General features: G+C 45.0%; 1 protein-coding gene and 3 long non-coding RNA genes across 6 annotated transcripts; 1 reads left to right on the top strand and 3 right to left on the bottom strand.

Moving 5' to 3' along the window:
• The first annotated feature begins 2,092 nt into the window (after positions 1-2,092).
• On the top strand, positions 2,093-5,366 carry LOC117762174. Its single transcript, XR_004613954.1, has 3 exons — positions 2,093-2,107; positions 2,277-2,278; positions 5,238-5,366. It is a non-coding gene; the product is annotated as an uncharacterized LOC117762174 (long non-coding RNA).
• On the bottom strand, positions 4,112-7,837 carry LOC117762173. The gene is made up of 3 exons (XR_004613953.1): positions 7,780-7,837; positions 4,549-4,722; positions 4,112-4,168 (listed from the first exon to the last, which is right to left on the bottom strand). It is a non-coding gene; the product is annotated as an uncharacterized LOC117762173 (long non-coding RNA).
• Positions 7,838-11,232: 3,395 nt separating this feature from the next.
• LOC117762163 lies at positions 11,233-12,998 on the bottom strand. Of its 3 annotated transcripts, XR_004613944.1 has the most exons (5): positions 12,575-12,998; positions 12,411-12,524; positions 11,967-12,104; positions 11,747-11,866; positions 11,233-11,289 (listed from the first exon to the last, which is right to left on the bottom strand). It is a non-coding gene; the product is annotated as an uncharacterized LOC117762163 (long non-coding RNA). The 3 variants fall into 3 exon arrangements; XR_004613942.1 differs by lacking the exon at positions 12,575-12,998 and having other exon boundaries at positions 12,411-12,555; XR_004613943.1 differs by lacking the exon at positions 12,575-12,998 and having other exon boundaries at positions 11,967-12,119; positions 12,411-12,549.
• A 1,378-nt stretch (positions 12,999-14,376) lies between these two features.
• Positions 14,377-18,990, bottom strand: snrpb (small nuclear ribonucleoprotein polypeptides B and B1). The gene is made up of 7 exons (XM_034586657.1): positions 18,844-18,990; positions 16,401-16,552; positions 15,320-15,431; positions 15,081-15,233; positions 14,878-15,007; positions 14,619-14,744; positions 14,377-14,510 (listed from the first exon to the last, which is right to left on the bottom strand). Exons 1-7 carry the CDS (start codon positions 18,844-18,846, stop codon positions 14,470-14,472), a joined length of 717 nt encoding a protein of 238 aa, XP_034442548.1. The 5' UTR covers positions 18,847-18,990; the 3' UTR covers positions 14,377-14,469.
• Between the last annotated feature and the right edge of the window lie 2,645 nt (positions 18,991-21,635).

The following is a 21,635-nucleotide window of genomic DNA, read 5'->3' as shown; positions in this document are numbered from 1 at the left end:
CACACACACTGTCCTCTTCACACTCACCTTCACTAAGATCACCTTCTGTTGAGAGAAGAAGACATCAGTGTTACAGAGACTCACTTCCCTCTCTCTCTCTCTCTCTCTCACACCCACACACTACAGACACCACTGACAGAACTGACCACCATGTTTACTTTAAGTCTTTGTAAATAAATACTTCAACTGCTGCACTTTGGGAACTTCCTCCTGACTTGTTACACAACAGAGCCAATGTGTAACACAATGAACACACACTGACACTGAGGACACACTGACTCTGTGGACACACACTGTCTCACTGTCTCTGAGGACACACACTGTCTCACTGTCTCTGAGGACACACACTGTATCTGAGGACACTCACTGTCTCACTGTCTCTGAGGACACACACTGTCTCTGAGGACACACAGTCTCTGAGGACACTCACTGTCTCACTGTCTCTGAGGACACACACTGTCTCTGAGGACACACACTGTCTCACTGTCTCTGAGGACACACACTGTCTCTGAGGACACACACTGTCTCACTGTCTCTGAGGACACACACTGACTCTGAGGACACACACTGTCTCACTGTCTCTGAGGACACACACTGTCTCACTGTCTCTGAGGACACTCACTGTCTCTGAGGACACACACTGTCTCTGAGGACACACTGTGGTGGACACCTCTGACATCACTCCTCAATAGAAACACATGGACCTATCTTCAGGAAGCTGACTGAGTGCATCTGGTGTTTTGGTGACAGGATGAGTCTGGAGAGATTGAGATGTTCTGGGTGAGTTAGAGATCAACTGAACCAACCAGACGTTGATTTAAACTTCCCTTATCCGTCCCTTTAAGGAGAGTGTGCACCACACAACAGTGGAGAGTCACTGTGGTCAGTGGGCGGAGCTTTGATACGGGTTGATCTCCAACTTAACCTGGAGCAGGTTAGCCGTTCATCAGAAGTTACCATGGTGATTTACCTCGTTAAGAAGTGGACGAGCTTCGTAGGACTGAAAAAACTAAACCTGAAGTTAACCTGATAACCACAAATCCTGCTTGGTAGCACAGACCCTGGATCTGTGATACTGACTGTGTTTAGTAACATACTGATGAAAGCAGCGTGGACTGACTCCAACCATCTACTGACCTCAGAGTCTCCAGTCGACAGGTTGGACTCTGCTGTAGATCAAGCAGCTCCTTCACTCCTGAGTCCTGCAGGTCGTTGTCTCTCAGATCCAGTTCTCTCAGATGAGAGGGGTTTGACCTCAGAGCTGAAGCCAGAGAAGAACAGCTGATCTCTGACAGACTGCAGCCCCACAACCTGGATAAAGAATAAAACTTAACTGTAAATTAAACTGAGTTCATGTGTGAAAATAACAGACACATATTCATGTCAGCACAGACTCATAACATGGAAGATAAATATGAAATCAGACATGTTGGACTAAAAACGAGTCCTGATTCAGGACAAATAGATTATTTGGACCCGGTCTCTGTCCTGCAGATCAGTTTAGGAAATCCAGAACTAAACTCAGTGTTTTAACAAGTAGCTGAATATTTAAAATGTCACAGATTAATTAATGAATGGATTCAAGTTATGTATGAAGAGGAATTATGTTAAATTAGAATTAAATGAGATAAATTGTGTATAAATGCTGTTTTATAGATATGAGATCTACAAAAGTCAGTCAGTGAACTGACCTCAGAGTCTCCAGTCGACAGGTTGGACTCTGTAGAAAACCACACAGCTCCTTCACTCCTGAGTCCTGCAGGTCGTTGTCAGTCAGATCCAGTTCTCTCAGATGAGAGGGGTTTGACCTCAGAGCTGAAGCCAGAGAAGAACAGCTGATCTCTGACAGACTGCAGCTCCACAACCTGGATAAAGAATAAAACTTAACTGTAAATTAAACTGAGTTCATGTGTGAAAATAAAAGACTTTGACTAAACATCACTGTCTCTGTTTTCAGACCTGAAGTCTGAGTCAAGTTGTTCTGGACATTTTCTGGAACTTCTCCTGCAGCCTCCTAATAAAGTTTCTGAGTGAGTCCATGTGAGAATAGCAGGTGAATGTCCAGAGGATTCACAGAGACGAGTGGACGTGTTGAGGACACAAACACGTGAGACGGACGTGAAACTGGAAGAACACAAACATCTCAGGATGAAGAAGAGGAGCCGTACACGTAGAAGACGAAGACGTCAACTTGGAAACACGAGGAGGTTCCCGATTTTTTGTAATATGTAACTTCACCACTAGATGTCTCTAAATATCTTGCTGGACCTGTTCAGGAGTCGTACACGTGAACAAGTGGACTACGTTCACATGTACGACACCTGGAGACGTCACTAACTCCTTCACAGTGAACCTGTAACTTAACATAACTTAACGTAACCATGGTTACCATGGAGATATGTGTTTTGGCTCCGCCCCTCGTCTGAATGTTCCCACATGTTCCTGTTGCTGTGAACGAGTCGGACCCGGACAATCTCCTGCTGCTGCTTCAGCTCCAGAAAATGTCCGACCCACTTGTCAGAACATGTTCCACAGTTGATGTGTGAAAGGGCGAGCAGTTCTATGATCATGTTTTCTTGAAGTGGCGATGATCTGAGCAGCAGTTGGACCAGTTGAAAGTGGTGCAGGGAGCCTGAGGAACACGTGTGTACAGGGCGGGACAGAGATCTAGTGGTGAAAAGATAAAGGCATGGACGACCCCGTGTAAGTCCTGAAACCAGAGGAAGGGTTTCATGTTGGAAATGAACCCAAAGTGGAAGAAACAGGGCTGAAGAACTTGGTCCTAAAAATAAAAGACATCAAATATAATCAACTGGGACTCTGGACCCTGAGCCCAGTCCCAGAACACCAACGCAGCACGCTGTCATGTGGTCAGTCCACAGGACCACCGGGACAAGTCCTGGTTAGCTTCCACAGAAACATTACATGTACACATTGTCCAGCATTGGATTGTTTCTCTGTCAGTAAAACTTCAGTCACATTGAGCCGGACTCGGTCCTCAGCTCATTCTACAAACATCTCTCAGCTCAGTGTCAGTGTTCACTGTTAGGAACACATGTTCTGCACTTTGACCTTCAAGCTCCAGTGTGGAAGATTCAGGTGAAAGGATCCATTGTTAGAAACTGAAGAGAAAAGAATCCTAGAGATGTTTTCACTAGTTTCATCTGAATTGTACCAACTGTTGTTTTCTTTACTTCAGAATGAGACATTTATATTTATATACTTTATATTTATATACTTTATATAAATACTTTATATTTACATACTTTAGAATTACATACTTTAGAATGAAATACTTTATATATAAATACTTTAGAGCAGCGTCTTCAAGGTTTTTCAGACCAAGGACCCCAAACTGGTGGAGAGATGGAGCAGGGACCCCCGACTATATAAATTGAATAACATTGTGTTTTATATTAAACTGGGACTAGTGCCATGTGTAAACATAGCTACCCTGTTATTGTGCATTCAATACTAAGCTGTTTAAATAATACACAGGTTCATATATATTCATGTTTTTATTATTGTGTGTCGCTGAATGTGTGCATTGCTGACTGAAAGATAACGTCTTCTGCCTCCATTTATCCGTTCGCGACAATATGTTGGATTCATGTTAATGTGTATTTAAAGACATTTTAATTCGTGGAAAAAAAATTACAAATTAAAAAAATATCAAAAATTGTCTAATCAACCTAAAATTCCGCGACCCCCCTGCAGTACCTCTGCGGACCCCCTAGGGGTCGCGGACCCCCTGTTGAAGACCTCTGCTTGAGAGGGTCCTCTCTACGGAGGCAGCCATGTTTTTTACAGTAGCCCAGACTGGACAAACTAAACCTTTTGAGTTTCTATGACAACTGAAGCTCCCACAGGTTCTCTTTCATGTTTGGAAGGGGGGGGTGAGGTGAGGGGGTTTCAGCTGCAACGTGACTCTTCACCACTAGATGTCACTACATTCTACACACTGAACCTTTAACATTAAAACATGATGTCTGACCTCAGAGTCTCCAGTCGACAGGTTGGACTCTGTAGAAAACCACACAGCTCCTTCACTCCTGAGTCCTGCAGGTCGTTGTTACTCAGATCCAGTTCTCTCAGATGAGAGGGGTTTGACCTCAGAGCTGAAGCCAGAGAAGAACAGCTGATCTCTGACAGACTGCAGCTCCACAACCTGGATAAAGAATAAAACTTAACTGTAAATTAAACTGAGTTCATGTGTGAAAATAACAGACACATATTCATGTCAGCACAGACTCATAACATGGAAGATAAATATGAAATCAGACATGTTGGACTAAAAACGAGTCCTGATTCAGTACAAATAGATTATTTGGACCCGGTCTCTGTCCTGCAGATCAGTTTAGGAAATCCAGAACTAAACTCAGTGTTTTAACAAGTAGCTGAATATTTAAAATGTCACAGATTAATTAATGAATGGATTCAAGTTATGTATGAAGAGGAATTATGTTAAATTAGAATTAAATGAGATAAATTGTGTATAAATGCTGTTTTATAGATATGAGATCTACAAAAGTCAGTCAGTGAACTGACCTCAGAGTCTCCAGTCGACAGGTTGGACTCTGTAGAAAACCACACAGCTCCTTCACTCCTGAGTCCTGCAGGTCGTTCTTAGTCAGATCCAGTTGTCTCAAATGAGAGGGGTTTGACCTCAGAGCTGAAGCCAGAGAAGAACAGCTGATCTCTGACAGACTGCAGCTCCACAACCTGGATAAAGAATAAAACTTAACTGTAAATTAAACTGAGTTCATGTGTGAAAATAAAAGACTTTGACTAAACATCACTGTCTCTGTTTTCAGACCTGAAGTCTGAGTCAAGTTGTTCTGGACATTTTCTGGAACTTCTCCTGCAGCCTCCTAATAAAGTTTCTGGGTGAGTCCATGTGAGAATAGAGCAGGTGAATGTCCAGAGGATTCACAGAGAGCGAGTGGACGTGTTGAGGACACAAACACATGAGACGGACGTGAAACTGGAAGAACACAAACATCTCAGGATGAAGAAGAGGAGCCGTACACGTGGAAGACGAAGACGTCAACTTGGAAACACGAGGAGATTCCAGATCTTTTGGTGATGAGGGCCGACGCCGGTGTGGATGAGCTGTAAACAACAACACTGATCTTTCCACAGCAGGATTTATACATCATGTCCGGCCTCCAGCTGCTCCACCCGTTCTTCATATGTGGAAGTCAAACTCCAGAAAATGTCCAGACACTATTTTACAGAGTTCATGACTGAAAACAGCTTGAAAGTCCTCGTGTCCTCGGGGTTCAGTTGTTTGTAATATGTAACTTCACCACTAGATGTCTCTAAATATCTTGCTGGACATGTTCAGGAGTCGTACACGTGGACAAGTGGACTACGTTCACATGTACGACACCTGGAGACGTCACTAACTCCTTCACAGTGAACCTGTAACTTAACATAACTTAACGTAACCATGGTTATCATGGAGATATGTGTTTTGGCTCCGCCCCTCGTCTGAATGTTCCCACATGTTCCTGTTGCTGTGAACGAGTCGGACCCGGACAATCTCCTGCTGCTGCTTCAGCTCCAGAAAATGTCCGACCCACTTGTCAGAACATGTTCCACAGTTGATGTGTGAAAGGGCGAGCAGTTCTATGATCATGTTCTCTTGAAGTGGCGATGATCTGAGCAGCAGTTGGACCAGTTGAAAGTGGTGCAGGGAGCCTGAGGAACACGTGTGGACAGGGCGGGACAGAGATCTAGTGGTGAAAAGATAAAGGCATGGACGACCCCGTGTAAGTCCTGAAACCAGAGGAAGGGTTTCATGTTGGAAATGAACCCAAAGTGGAAGAAACAGGGCTGAAGAACTTGGTCCTAAAAATAAAAGACATCAAATATAATCAACTGGGACTCTGGACCCTGAGCCCAGTCCCAGAACACCAACGCAGCACGCTGTCATGTGGTCAGTCCACAGGACCACCGGGACAAGTCCTGGTGAGCTTCCACAGAAACATTACATGTACACATTGTCCAGCATTGGATTGTTTCTCTGTCAGTAAAACTTCAGTCACATTGAGCCGGACTCGGTCCTCAGCTCATTCTACAAACATCTCTCAGCTCAGTATCAGTGTTCACTGTTAGGAACACATGTTCTGCACTTTGACCTTCAAGCTCCAGTGTGGAAGATTCAGGTGAAAGGATCCATTGTTAGAAACTGAAGAGAAAAGAATCCTAGAGATGTTTTCACTAGTTTCATCTGAATTGTACCAGTTGTTGTTTTCTTTACTTCAGAATGAGACATTTATATTTATATACTTTATATTTATATACTTTATATAAATACTTTATATTTACATACTTTAGATTTACATACTTTAGAATGAAATACTTTATATATAAATACTTTAGAGCAGCGTCTTCAAGGTTTTTCAGGCCAAGGACCCCAAACTGGTGGAGAGATGGAGCAGGGACCCCCGACTATATAAATTGAATAACATTGTGTTTTATATTAAACTGGGACTAGTGCCATGTGTAAACATAGCTACCCTGTTATTGTGCATTCAATACTAAGCTGTTTAAATAATACACAGGTTCATATATATTCATGTTTTTATTATTGTGTGTCGCTGAATGTGTGCATTGCTGACTGAAAGATAACGTCTTCTGCCTCCATTTATCCGTTCGCGACAATATGTTGGATTCATGTTAATGTGTATTTAAAGACATTTTAATTCGTGGAAAAAAAATTACAAATTAAAAAAATATCAAAAATTGTCTAATCAACCTAAAATTCCGCGACCCCCCTGCAGTACCTCTGCGGACCCCCTAGGGGTCGCGGACCCCCTGTTGAAGACCTCTGCTTGAGAGGGTCCTCTCTACGGAGGCAGCCATGTTTTTTACAGTAGCCCAGACTGGACAAACTAAACCTTTTGAGTTTCTATGACAACTGAAGCTCCCACAGGTTATCTTTCATTGGAAGGGGGGGGGTGGTGAGGTGAGGGGTATTCAGCTGCAACACGACACTTCACCACTAGATGTCACTACATTCTACACACTGAACCTTTAACATTAAAACATGATGTCTGACCTCAGAGTCTCCAGTCGACAGGTTGGACTCTGTAGAAAACCACACAGCTCCTTCACTGCTGAGTCCTGCAGGTTGTTGTTGATACTCAGATCCAGTTCTCTCAGATGAGAGGGGTTTGACCTCAGAGCTGAAGCCAGAGAAGAACAGCTGATCTCTGACAGACTGCAGCCCCTCAACCTGGATAAAGAAATATGAATATTAGAATGTGTCCTCCTGTTGTTGTGGATCGTCATCATGTCAACACAGACTCTCAACATGCTGCTGACCTCAGTCCAGTCTGTGACCTGAAGATAAATATCAGATCAGACATGTTGGACCATTGTTTCATTCATCAGCTTCTTCTCTGTGTTTGGTCACTGAGCAGGTTTGTGTAATTAAACACTGTTTAAAGTAGGGATGGCTCCTGACAGTCACTTCCTGTTTGTTTCTATACTTATCAACTGCCCAACGTGTTTCAATAAGAACGTGTCTTATTTTGAAAACCTGAGGAGGACGAGTGCTCGGCCTCAGTCCACATGTTATTTACTGACACTTTCTTAGTGATCAGGAGCAGGTGAGTGCAGGTGAATGGAGCTGATGAGGTGGACGTGACTGACAGGCTGAGTGAGGGACAGATGACTGAGGGACAGTGAGCAGAGCAGAACTGAGACAATTTAAATAAATAATGACCCAATAAGAAAGAAAGTCTGAAAAGTGAAGAAGGATTTAAGGACCTCAGAGTCTCCAGTCGACAGTTTGGACTCTCCAGTCCAGAACACAGCAGCTTCACTCCTGAATCCTGCAGGTAGTTTCCTCTCAGATCCAGTTCTCTCAGATGTGAGGGGTCTGACTTCAGAGCTGAGGCCACGACTTCACAGTGAGTCTCTGAGAGTCGACAACCACCGAGTCTGTAATTAAAGAAAATATAAAATCTGTGAGAATTAAATCAGAAAACACAACATTCATACAAAACGTGATCATGTGACCCTCACCCTGGTAAATCCCCTTTTTGTTAAAAACTCCTCAAGAGAATCCTTTCAGATTTGGTCCAAGCGTTCATTCAGACTAACAGAGGAACTCATTAGATTCAGGTGGTCAAAGGTCAAAGGTCAAGGTCACAGAACATGTTCATGGCCTCTTGAACATGATGTCTCAAGTCTGTCTTTAGGGGATTTCTTCACATTTTGACTCAAAGAGAAACTGATTAGATTTCAGTGGTCAAAGGTCAAAGGTTACAGTGACCTCATATTATTGTGAAGTCCACATGTCAGGAACCTGGAGGGACGGACACTGCACTGGTTGGTGGTGGCGTACAAACGCAGGGTGGGAATTCAGTTTGACAAGAAGAAGAATAAACTATATTTCCTGCTTCTTCAGTTTCAAGGAACCGTCAGTGATTCTCATCCAAAACACTGATTCAGTGATCGTCTCCTCACTCGGTGCTAGCTGTTTGCTCATATATATATTTATAGATATATATATATCTATATATATATATATATAGATATATATATATATATACAGTATATACAATAATCTCCCTTGCACCCCACATGGTCGTATGTCTGAACCCTCAAACTCCAGCACAGTGATCACATTGGATTTCACTCTCCACATTCTCATTGTTCTCATGTACGTATGAGAACAATGAGAATGTATATGTACATAATAATAATAATAACTTTATTACACACACACACACACACACACACACACACACACACACACACACACACACACACACACACACACACACACACACACACACACACACAGATCTCCATGTCTTTGGGTTTGTGGAGGAAGCTGGAGAACCCAGAGAAAACCCTGCAGACACCAGGAGAACCTCCTCCTCACAGAAAGGCTGCACTAACAGTGTTGACCACTGCAACACCATGCTGCCCAAAACAATGAGAACCATTTAACACTGAGTGGATTTGAAGAACGACTCATCTCCACTGATTGAACATGTTATTGATCATGTCTGGACTCACAGAGCCTTCCTGCAGTTCCTCACAGCTGGGATCAGTCTCAGTCGACCCTGGTCTGATGTGTTGAACGTCTCCAGGTCCAACTCATCCAGAACCTCCTCTGACATCTGCAGCATGTAGGCCAGAGCTGAGCAGTGGATCTCAGAGAGTTTCTCCTCTGATCTGTTCTCTGACGTCAGGAACTGTTGCATCTGCTGATGAACTGAGTGGTCGTTCATCTCAGTCAGACAGTGGAAGATGTTGATGCTTCTGTCAGGAGAAATGTCATCACTCTCCATCTCCTTCAGGTTGTTGATGCTTCTGTCAGGAGAAATATCATCACTCTCCATCTCCTTCAGGTTGTTGATGATTCTCTGGATGATCTTTGGATTGTTCTCTGTCCGACCCAGCAGGCCTCCTAAGACTCTCTGGTTGGACTCCAGACTGAGGCCGTGAAGGAAGCGAACAAACAGGTCCAGATGACCATTTGTACTGGTGAGGGATTTCTTCATGGTTCTCTTCAGGAGGTCATCCAGGGAGAAGGTACTGTCTGTGTCCCCATATGTTCCCAAGAAGTTGTTGAGTTCTTCTGTGTTCCTCTTGGTGTAACAATGGAACATGTAGACTGCAGCCAGAAACTCCTGAACGCTCAGATGAACAAAGCAGTAGACTGATTTCTGGAAGATCACACACTCTCTTCTGAAGATCTCAGTACAAACTCCTGAGTACACCGAGGCCTCTGTGACATTAAGACCACACCGCTCCAGGTCTTCTTGGTAGAACATGATGTTTCCTTCCTCCAGATGTTTAAGTGCCAGCCTCCCCAGCTTCAGGAGAGTCGTCTCATGTCCCTCACCGTACTTGTTGTTCTTCCTCTTTGTCTGAACCAGCAGGAAGTGTGAGTACAGGTCAGTCAGGGTCTTGGGCAGCTCTCCTCTCTGGTCTGTGGTCAACATGTGCTCCAGAACTGTAGCACTGATCCAGCAGAAGACTGGGATTTGACACATGATGTGGAGGCTCCTGGACATCTTGATGTGTGAGATGATTCTGCTGCACAGCTCTTCATCACTGAATCTCCTCCTGAAGTACTCCTCCTTCTGGGCGTCAGTGAAGCCTCGTACTTCTGTGACCCTGTCAACACATGCAGGAGGGATCTGATTGGCCGCCGCAGGTCTGGAGGTTATCCAGACGAGAGCCGAGGGAAGCAGATTCCCCCGGATGAGGTTTGTCAGCAGCACGTTGACTGATGACCTCTGTGTGACATCAGACACAAGCTCCCTGTGGTTGAAGTCCAGAGAAAGTCTGCTTTCATCCAGGCCGTCAAAGATGAACAAAGGTTTACAGACAGCGAGCGTCTCTGCCGTGAGCTTCTGTAACGCTGGATGGAAAACACGGAGCAGCGTGAGAAGACTGTGCTGCTGGTCTTTCACCAGGTTCAGCTCCCTGAACGAAAGCACAGTCAGCAGACCCACATCTTGGTTTTCTAAACCCTCGGCCCAGTCCAGAGTGAACTTCTGCACAGAGAAGGTTTTTCCAACGCCAGCGACGCCGTTGGTCAGGACGACTCTGATGCTGCTCTGCTGGTCAGTTGAGGCTTTAAAGATGTCGTGGCACTTGATGGGAGTGTCGTGGAGGATCTTCTTCTTGGAAGCCGTCTCAAGCTGCCTCACCTCATGTTGAGTATTAACCTCTTCACTCTGTCCCTCTGTGATGTAGAGCTCAGTGTAGATCCTGTTGAGGAGGGTTCTACTTCCTGTTTCATCAGCTCCTTCAGTCACATGTTCACATCTCCTCCTCAGACTGAGCTTATGTTCATCTAAAACCTCCTGCAGACCACGATCTGCTGAAAGACAAGAAACAATGTCAGAGACAGAGAATCTGAGAATCTGCTGATTGTTTTCATCAGATACAGAAAAACTACAGAAAATAAAAGCTTTTTAACTTTGTGCTTTTATAACGATGTTAAATGTTGATGCTGTATGAAGGAACAAAATAAAACCACATGTGCTGTTGTCAGAAGTGAAGACATCAGCAGACACATGTACAGTGCTGCTCTGACCGGCTGTCTGAGCTCCAGCTCCTGTTCTGGATCTTTGTCCACACTGGGGACAGGAGGAGTCTCCTGAAGAGCCAGACTGGTCCCAGTATGAGGTGATGCACTGTCTGCAGAACCAGTGTCCACAGCTGGTGGAGACTGGATCCTTCAGGACGTCCTGACACGAAGCACAGCAGGACGACTGCTCCTCCTCAGAAACATGACTCCTCTTCCTCTCTCTGTGAAGACATTTCCTGATAACTCACATGTCCCAGTCACAGGTTGTCATTACTTCTGTCAAGGAGGTTTTGTTTTCACCCAGTATGTTTGTGTGTTGGTTGGTTCGTTAGTGGGATTATAAAAAACGACAGATTACCAGTAAACTTGGTGGAAGGTTGTGGTCTGTGAACCAGATCGGGGGGGGGGGGGGGGGGGGTCCTCTTTCACAGACATGTTCAGAGGACTGATGTTTACCAGTGTGTGGAATTTGGTGCAGATCCAAATCAAAATGAGTCTCTAGTGAATCTCAAAGTGGTTTCATAAGGAGCGTGTTGGTTCTTGGTGGAGGTCTGAGCTCTTTGAGTGATTCTGAGAGATTAGTCACCAACTTCAATGAAGCTGTGTCCTAATGCAGGGGCCACACTAGAGGAAACTAAATCCTCTTCAGAGCAGGTCACAGTAGAAACAGTCTCTTACTCTGTGTGTGAGGGTCCAGGTTCATTACTGAAGAATAGAGGAGGATCCATGGACCAGTCACTCTTCAGAGACACACAGCTGGACCCTGGAGACTCTGCTCTCAGTCTGTGGTCCTGACCTCTGCAAACACAAACATGTTTTTATTCAGAACACATCATTCACTGGTTCATTCTCTGAGGATTCAGTTTGGAGCTTCACATGTTTGGAGCAGGTCTCTTACTTTGTGTGTGAGGGTCCAGGTTCATTACTGAAGTTTATAGGATGTCCCATGGACATGTCACTCTTCAGAGACACACAGCTGGACCCTGGAGACTCTGCTCTGTCCTCCTCTTCCTCCTCATAACCACTCATCTTCAGTCTGAGAGGAAAAACACTGTGAGCTCAAACACACACAATGAAGCCAGGTACATAAACTCAGTGTTTCTTCAAATATAACAGAGTCAACCCTCCTACACTGTGTCCCTGTTGTCACGGTAACCTGAGACAGTTGTAGGTTTAATGTGTTGGACTCAGCCAATCACAGCATTGAGTCAAACTGTTGATTGACTGACAGAAGTTCATCCTGAATCTTCTTCTCTCTAAAGTCCACGAGTAGAAAACTGACTCAGAGTCAGTGACAGTAAAATAATATGAATGAATAATATAAATGTTGCTGAACACTCACCAGCCTCAGACTTCACGTCTCCTCCGTCTGCTCCTTGTAGTTAGAACAAGTCTGAACACTTTCACTTTCACTGGCTCCTCCTCCTCCGCCCTGCAGTTACTGGAAATCACGTGACTCTGGGTGTGACTCTGTGTGTGTGTGTGTGAAAGTATCCACAGTGTAACCGATGTGTGGATGAGGGTATGAAAGACCACCACTCACAATTGTATTCACAGCGTGTATTTGCCTGTAAAGGACAATATATAACCATTAATGTCCTCCCGGGATTTCATGTCCCGCACATCAGCTCCTAAACATATAAAAGTGCCAAACTTAATACAGGAAATGGGCGTAACACAGCTCACCGCCGTGACAAATCACTGAAACACATCAAACTTAAACTAACGGTCAAAATATTACAAGACGGCGTGGACAACACATGAACATCTGGACCAACATGTACTTAGTCTTACGTCTTGAATTATACATTCTTCATAGAAAACATATCGACAAAGCATCTCCCAACGCAACTTGTCCTCACAATGTGGAACGCATGTGAGGAGAAGGCGGAAATTACACACACCCCGGAGATGCGCAGGAGTGATGCGCAACAGGTAAATGTTCCCAAGGGACATAAACAAAAATAGTTAATGGAAATAATAGATAAAATTCATTAATACAAATTGTAAATACTAATTAAGGTTCCTAAGTGGAGTATTAGAACGCAGCTCTGGACTCTAACACTCCATGTTGAACAGCAGGATGTTGAGCCTCCAGCCAATCAGATGGAGTGTTGTTCATATTGTCTTTAATCCTATCAGTCCATCAAGTGAGACTCCAGGAGTGTGTGTCTGTCCCTAATCACAGGTACTAATGAACCCTGATGTCCTGACTGCGTCACGTCTCATGAACTCTAGAGAATCAGACACAAAGTGAACGTCCGTCCTGAACGTGTCCTGATAACTTGTGATCAGTGATGACGTGTAAAGTGAGCGCAGGTCAGAGGAGGAAACACCGACCGGACCTTTAATGAGTGTAACACGCTGATAAACATTCAAAGTACATATAAATCCCAGGGAATCACAAACAGTGGTAGTTGCCCTCACAGCTGTGGAAGCAGTGTATGAACTGGACTTTGAACTGGTTTCATGTGTGAACTGGTTCAACAGGGAGGAGGAGCCTGAGAACAGGGAAGTGTCAGACTCCATTTTCACCTGGATGAGCAGAAGGAAGGAAAGTGAGCAGGTGAGTGTGAACACAACTTTCTGAAAGTTTTACTGTCACACTCTCACACCTGCTGATCACACCACTCTAAGTTGGTCAGTTCACACCTGGTGACAGACGTGGTTTCATGTGATCGGATCCCCAGAGACAGATGTGAACAGCAGGTCTGGAACAAAGAGCCTTCAAAGGACTAATTAACATGTGTGTGTAACAGAAGTAAAAATGCACTTTAACTTAGGGAGCTGTTTGAATTCTCTAAATGAGGAGAAGAGCTTCAAACTTTTCTCCTTCAGCAGAGGAAACACTGGACCATCCTTTAGGAAAGGAAATGAGGAAACATCCAACAATTCATTCAGCAACATTTCAAGTGATCCAACATCGTAGTTGCAGCGGGACACGCCCACATAAATATAATATAAACAGCTCCTGAATGAATCCTCACATCTGTTGAGTCAACAAAAAAAAAATCACCACAACCAAATACTAAGTCATTTTGATTGAAGAATTTGACTACAACTATATAAATTTAGGTTTCTCAATAAAGTTTCAACCTTCACTGTGAAGGAAGACGTCAAGTCAACTGTACGACTGTAGCTGAACATATCACTGTTATTTAGTATTTAGAACAATTTAATGTTTAAACTCTTCAGAGGTTTCACACCTAACTCCGCCTCCTTCATGTATATTAATGAGTTGATCTGAGCTCTGATTGGCTGTTCCTCATGGCCTTTATTGAACCGATAGAAAGTGAAAACAGTCAAGATTAAATCAAACATCCTGAGGAAACTTTATTTAAAAAAACAAACAAGATTTAAAAAAAGTCTATACAATAGGTGAGTGAGGGGGCGGAGCCTCTTCAGGGACGGGGCGGCGGTCTCATTCCAGGAGGGGGTGGTCCTAAAACATAGCAGAGGGGTCACATGATCAGTTACAGCTGAATGACAAAGTTGCAATCTGATTGGCTGTTCAGACCTGATCAAACTCATCTCCTTGCTAACTGGTTACCTCTCATGCCGGGGGGTGGGGGCCTCATGCCGGGGGGCGGCATCCCCATCGGAGCTCCTCGACCTGGAGGCATCCCCATGGGAGGACCCATCGGAGGTCGCATGCCAGGGGGCGGACCCATCATACCTGCAGGGGGAGGGGCCAGGTAACAACAATTAGCTGACAGGAGGTGGAGGCGTGGCCTCTGATTTCCTACTTGAACACACCAGCACCTGAGCTGCTGCAGGTGATAAACATGCAACATCAAACTACATCTCACCTGGAGGCGGAGCTCCCCGGCCCATTGGTGGCGGGGCTCCTCGTCCAGGTGGATACTGTGTGGGGGCCCCGGCGATGCTCGCACCAGCTGCTGCCGCAGCAACCGTCCCTCTGCCCTGCGGCGTCATCACCTGGAAACACAGGAAGTCGTCATCACCTGAACACGCACACCTGAGCACCTGAGGACATTGTTGCTATAGTTACCTGCTGGGAAGGCCCGCCCACTCCTCTGACGGGCCCAGCGAGTCCGGCCGGAGCCTGAGGCATCGGCGCTCCTGCAGGAACCCCACGACCAGCGGCCCGGCCCACACCTGGCCCCCCCGCCACACCCGCCAACGGGACTCTGGCTATACCAGTCTGAAAAGAGGGGTCAGAGGTTAAAGTTTACAAACAGACTGTAACCACGGTTACTCAGGACAACACTGAGCCCAGGTAATACTCACGTCTTTAGGGGGAGGGCCCTCCACCGTCATGGAAACCAGGTTCTCTCCCCTCAGCAGAACCAATCCCAGAACCCTCTTCTCCTCCCGCTCAGGCTGCTTTGAGTTCTTCGGCCTGAAAATAGACACCTGTTACCCACAATGCCCTCGGAACATACCGACATTTGCAATCTCAAATATAATCTGACAGCAACGATCAGATCAGTGAAGTTGTTTCAGACATAAACATGTTGTGTAGTTGGTGTTTGTGAAGCAGCAGCAGCAGGTTGTTTCTGGACATGTTGTGTAGTTGGTGTTTGTGAAGCAGCAGCAGCAGGTTGTCGGGTCCGACTCGTTCAAACAGGAACATGTGGGGACATCCAGGCGAGGGGCGGAGCCTGTAGAGCAGCAGGAGGCGGAGCCTGTAGAGCAGCAGGGGCGGAGCCTGTAGAGCAGCAGGAGGCCGGACATGACGTATAAACTCTGCTGTGGAAAGATCAGTGTTGTTGTTTACAGCTCATCCACACCGGCGTCGGCCCTCATCACCAGAAGATCTGGAACCTCCTCGTGTTTCCAAGTGGACGTCTTCGTCTTCTACGTGTACGGCTCCTCTTCTTCATCCTGAGATGGTTGTGTTCTTCCAGCTTCACGTCCGTCACGTGTTAGAAACCTCATCAACACGTCCACTCGCTCTCTGGGAAGCTTCCACACATTGTCCTGCTGTCTCCTCACATGGACTCACTGACATGTTACACACATTTTACAAAGAGGCTGCAGGAGAAGATCCAGAACATGTCCAGAGACACTGACTCAGACATTTGTTCTCACACAGAGAACCTGCAGAACATGTGAGGAACATGTCTGAAAACTGCTTCAGTTTACCTCAACACTTTAACGATGCTCATGAGATCAGACACCTACATCATGTGATCTATTGATGCAGTAACTTCTGATTCAGTGAATATTAGCAATTAGGTAGAATTAATCGTTCATAACTGGTTGAAGACACTACAGCAAAATATTTCCCAACATTTCATGATATAAAAAATTTATGAATAAATAAACAAATTCATATTGATCAGGTGACGTTGACCTTTGAACCTACTTGATCTTCCTGAACTCGTCGCAGTCACACAGAATCAGGTTCATGTGCTTGTCGAAGGCTTTAAAGGTTCCGATGAAGATGCGTCCGTCCTGCAGGATGCATCTCATCCTGAAGTCAATGTGCTGCAGCATCTTACTGCTCTTTCCCACCGTCTGAAAACCAATCAGAGACAGGCGTCACTGTGACATCATCACCTTCACACAACGAAGCAGCAACTCAAACTGATCTGACGTTTCAGAGAAGTGATGTTCTGCTGATATAAAAGTCAAGACAAAGCAGATGACACAGACCAGAGTCCCGTTGTACGAAGTGAGTTCAACAGACCCAGGATCTGTGTGATTATCCAGCTTCATTGAACCCAACGTTGTCCTGATAACCTGAAGTGTCCCAGTGAACTCTGAGTTCTCCATCAGCTACCAGTGTGTTCACGTGACACAAGGGTCAACGCCGTCACATCCATTAAAGGGAGTTCACAGAGAAATGAACATTCCTCATCATCTCCTCAGCACTATGATGGGAGCTTCAGGGGTAAACAAGGTCTCAGCCCAGGTGACCTCTTCTTCAGACGTAATAAAACAGAAAGCACAACATGCCCCATGCTGCTGGTGTGGTGTCATCAAGTGTCAGCTAGCCCCGACGTCCACATACGACGTGAAACAAGGTCACGTTCACCGCGTTCGGACCATAAATCTCCTCCTCCGGACGTGGAGATGCTAACGGACTTAGCCACACGATGTGTCCGAGGGTCCATGAACGCACCTCGTAGGAGACATCAGAGACATTGAGTCTAAACACTTTGTGTAAATGACGTCATTCCCAGTTGAATATGAAAGTGGGGGCGTGTGGTCACTTGATGACGTCACAGCAGCAGGATGGAGGCAGGTTATGTTTTATTACGTCTGAAGAATCAGTCACTAGTTACTCCCCCCCCCCCATCAGAGTGCTGAGGAGATGATGAAGGTGTCGTTCCTCCTTACCACCTCTGACCTGCGCTCACTTTACACTTTAACAATTAACACCATCACTGGTCTCACGTCATCAGGACGCGTACAGGACTGATGTTTACTCTGTGTTTGATCCGCCTGCAGACGGAAGTCTCAGTGTTTTAACTTCATATCTGCAGAAGAAGAGACTTCCTGTTTATCCAGGAACATAAATATGAATCCAGCAGGTTTTTAAAGATCAGTTCTAAGTGTGATGATTAGAAACCATCAGAGGAGCAGTCACTTGTGGACCAGCGGAGCAACGAGCCTCAGTGCAGTGCTGCTGGTTTGGTTTATATCTCAATACATGTCCATATATTGAAATAAATCACTTGATATTCTGTTTCCCATGTTGCCCAGTAGATCATGTACTAGTTGAGCTTTACTGGAACAGGCTATACCTGTGCATAACCCCCCCCCACTATAGAGTCACTCATGGGAACGTGCCTCCACTTACAAGCCTCTTGGTGCTTTCATGGAGTTTTGTGTCTTAAACAGTTTTTAGCACAGTTAAAATCACCTTATCTACATCAGCTGTTATTTATCTCTTATCAATTGTATTCATAACTAAAACTCACATTACAGTACATGTATAAATATACACATATTACACTTTCTAGTTCTCTTTGGATGTTTCTAGTGTTTGTATTTTAATAACTGACGGCACCAGACAGACCAGAGAACTAAGAACTCCATTGCATTGATAACCTGTTTAATTCTGCATATGACAATAAAGCCTTTGAACCTTGAACTTGTTTCTTTTTGGAGCAGAGACGTGAAGTTCTGAATGATTCCACAGTAGTTCTGAGATCAGGACGTCTCCTGCCCTTTAACAACACGTAGGATTGTGACTATTTACCACCGACAACCTGAATGTTTGACCAGATCACAGCCGAACACGATGGTTAGACTGGGAGCCTCCACTTTGTACGAGTGCGTCATCTTTTCATCACGTTATGTCTGACTTCTACTTCCACGACCCTAGGGTCAGAGTAACACTTGGTGAGTGTCTCAGCTTCTACAGCAGCGAACAAAGAAGCAGCTGCAGGTCCTCCTGGGACCGCAGGTCCTCCTGAAGCCGCTGAGACCAGCCGAGGACCAGACGCTGCAGAGGCTGAAGACAAGTCAGGTAAACCATGGAGAAGAGGAAACAAGTGACATCAGGAATCGAACGTGTGACTGAACCGGGCAGCTAGCCGGTGAGCTAACGGCTAACCGAACTAACACCGATCCTAATGTCGCTCGGTTTCTCAGAACGTCGGTAACTGACCGGAAACCTGCCGACGACCGAGTGTCGGTCTGATTAATCGGTTTAACGCGCGTGCAGCTGCAGCTCTTCACCGACGTTCACTCGACGTTCATTCAAACTCCCGCCATCGTCCCATTAACCCGTTAACCGGTGAAATACGACGGTTCCCGCGGCGAGCAGCGTGAAGACCGTGTGTCCGGTAAACACTCACCATGTCTGCGGTTCTGATGGCGCCGATTCACGCAGGATTCACCGAACTAACCCGCAACTGAAACTGCGGGATCCGCCAGGCCGGTTTTTAGAGGCAGCTACAGGATGTGACGTACAGGAAGTGTGTCTCAACGGAACCACTCCCCCGAAACAGAGAGAACTTAACACGTTCCTGTAGCACCTTCAGTGTTCACCAGTGGTTGGAAGTAACTGAGTACTTCTACTCCACTACTGGACACTACAACATATACAGTACAGACACTGGAGGAATACACCTGGAAGTACTCTGAATACTTTAAATACACAAAACACTAATTCTATTGTACTCTGAATACTTTAAATACATAAAACACTAATTCTATTGTACTCTGTTGATGATGTTATTGATCATGTTATTGATGTTATTGATCATGTTACTGATCATGTTATTGATCATGTTATTGATCATGTTACTGATCATGTTATTGATCATGTTATTGATCATGTTACTGATCATGTTATTGATCATGTTATTGATCATGTTATTTATGTTATTGATCATGTTACTGATCATGTTATTGATCATGTTATTTATGTTATTGATCATGTTACTGATCATGTTATTGATCATGTTATTTATGTTATTGATCATGTTACTGATCATGTTATTGATCATGTTATTTATGTTATTGATCATGTTACTGATCATGTTATTGATGTTATTGATCATGTTATTGATGTTACTGATCATGTTATTGATCATGTTACTGATCATGTTATTGATCATGTTACTGATCATGTTACTGATCATGTTATTGATCATGTTATTGATGTTATTGATCATGTTATTGATCATGTTATTTATGTTATTGATCATGTTACTGATCATGTTATTGATCATGTTATTTATGTTATTGATCATGTTACTGATCATGTTATTGATGTTATTGATCATGTTATTGATGTTACTGATCATGTTATTGATCATGTTACTGATCATGTTATTGATCATGTTATTGATCCTGTTACTGATCATGTTACTGATCATGTTACTGATCATGTTACTGATGTTACTGATCATGTTACTGATCATGTTATTGATCATGTTACTGATGTTACTGATCATGTTATTGATCATGTTACTGATCATGTTACTGATCATGTTATTGATCATGTTACTGATCATGTTATTGATCATGTTTTGTTACTGATCATGTTATTGATCATGTTATTGATCCTGTTATTGATCATGTTACTGATCATGTTATTGATCATGTTATTGATCCTGTTATTGATCATGTTACTGATGTTATTGATCATGTTACTGATCATGTTATTGATCATGTTACTGATGTTATTGATCATGTTATTGATCATGTTATTGATCCTCTATGCTCTCGATCGTCACTCGCAGATTTCCCGTCTTCCCGCTGCAGGCTGGTTTCCATGGTAACCCAGCTCCCGCCGCCGGCCGCGCGCCGCAGTGAGACGAAGGAGAGACATGAGTCACCGACATCAGCGAGACAGCGACCGACCACCGACATCCCGACCACCGACATCCTTACAACCGTCATCCCGACAATCGCCGTCCCGACAACCGACCGACCAGACACGGCGCTCCCCTTGTCCGTTAGCATGTTAGCATGTTAGCATGTTAGCTTCCCGCTACTGTCAGCCACAGGAGGCGCGAGACGACGACGGACTGTTAATGAGGCTGGAGGCGATGCACGAGCTGCACAGGGTGACTGCAACCTGAGACACACACAGACACACACAGACAACCTGAGACACACACAGACACACACAGACAACCTGAGACACACACAGACACACACAGACACACACAGACAACCTGAGACACACACAGACACACACAGACAACCTGAGACACACACAGACACACACAGACAACCTGAGACACACACAGACACACACAGAGCAACCTGAGACACACACAGACACACACAGAGCAACCTGAGACACACACAGACACACACAGAGCAACCTGAGACACACACAGAGCAACCTGAGACACACACAGACACACACAGAGCAACCTGAGACACACACAGACAACCTGAGACACACACAGAGCAACCTGAGACACACACAGACACACACAGAGCAACCTGAGACACACACAGACACACACACACAACCTGAGACACACACAGACACACACAGACAACCTGAGACACACACAGACACACACAGACAACCTGAGACACACACAGACACACACACACACAGAGCAACCTGAGACACAGACACACACACACAGAGCAACCTGAGACACACACAGACACACACACACAACCTGAGACACACACAGACACACACAGACAACCTGAGACACACACAGACACACACAGAGCAACCTGAGACACACACAGACACACACAGAGCAACCTGAGACACACACAGACACACACACAACCTGAGACACACACAGACACACACAGAGCAACCTGAGACACACACAGACACACACAGACAACCTGAGACACACACAGACACACACAGACAACCTGAGACACACACAGACACACACACACACAGAGCAACCTGAGACACAGACACACACACACACACACACACACAGACACACACACAGAGCAACCTGAGTTACACACAGACACACACACACACACACACACAGAGCAACCTGAGATACACACACACACACACACAGAGCAACCTGATATACACATAGACACACACACAGAGCAACCTGAGACACACACACAGAGCAACCTGAGATACACACAGACACACACACAGAGCAACCTGAGATACACATAGACACACACACAG

Source organism: Hippoglossus hippoglossus, chromosome 5 (genome assembly GCF_009819705.1).
Source record: "Hippoglossus hippoglossus isolate fHipHip1 chromosome 5, fHipHip1.pri, whole genome shotgun sequence".
NCBI lineage: Eukaryota > Metazoa > Chordata > Actinopteri > Pleuronectiformes > Pleuronectidae > Hippoglossus > Hippoglossus hippoglossus.
Note: the sequence above shows the minus strand (reverse complement) of the source record. Positions and strands in the feature narration are given on the sequence as shown.

Excerpts from the sequence above, each read along its gene's own strand:
- snrpb (XM_034586657.1), bottom strand. Across the intron at positions 15,234-15,319 it reads AGGGCCCTCCCCCTAAAGAC|ACTGGTATAGCCAGAGTCCC; the intron begins GTGAGTATTACC and ends CCCTCTTTTCAG. Across the intron at positions 14,511-14,618 it reads CCCACCCCCCGGCATGAGAG|GACCACCCCCTCCTGGAATG; the intron begins GTAACCAGTTAG and ends GCTATGTTTTAG.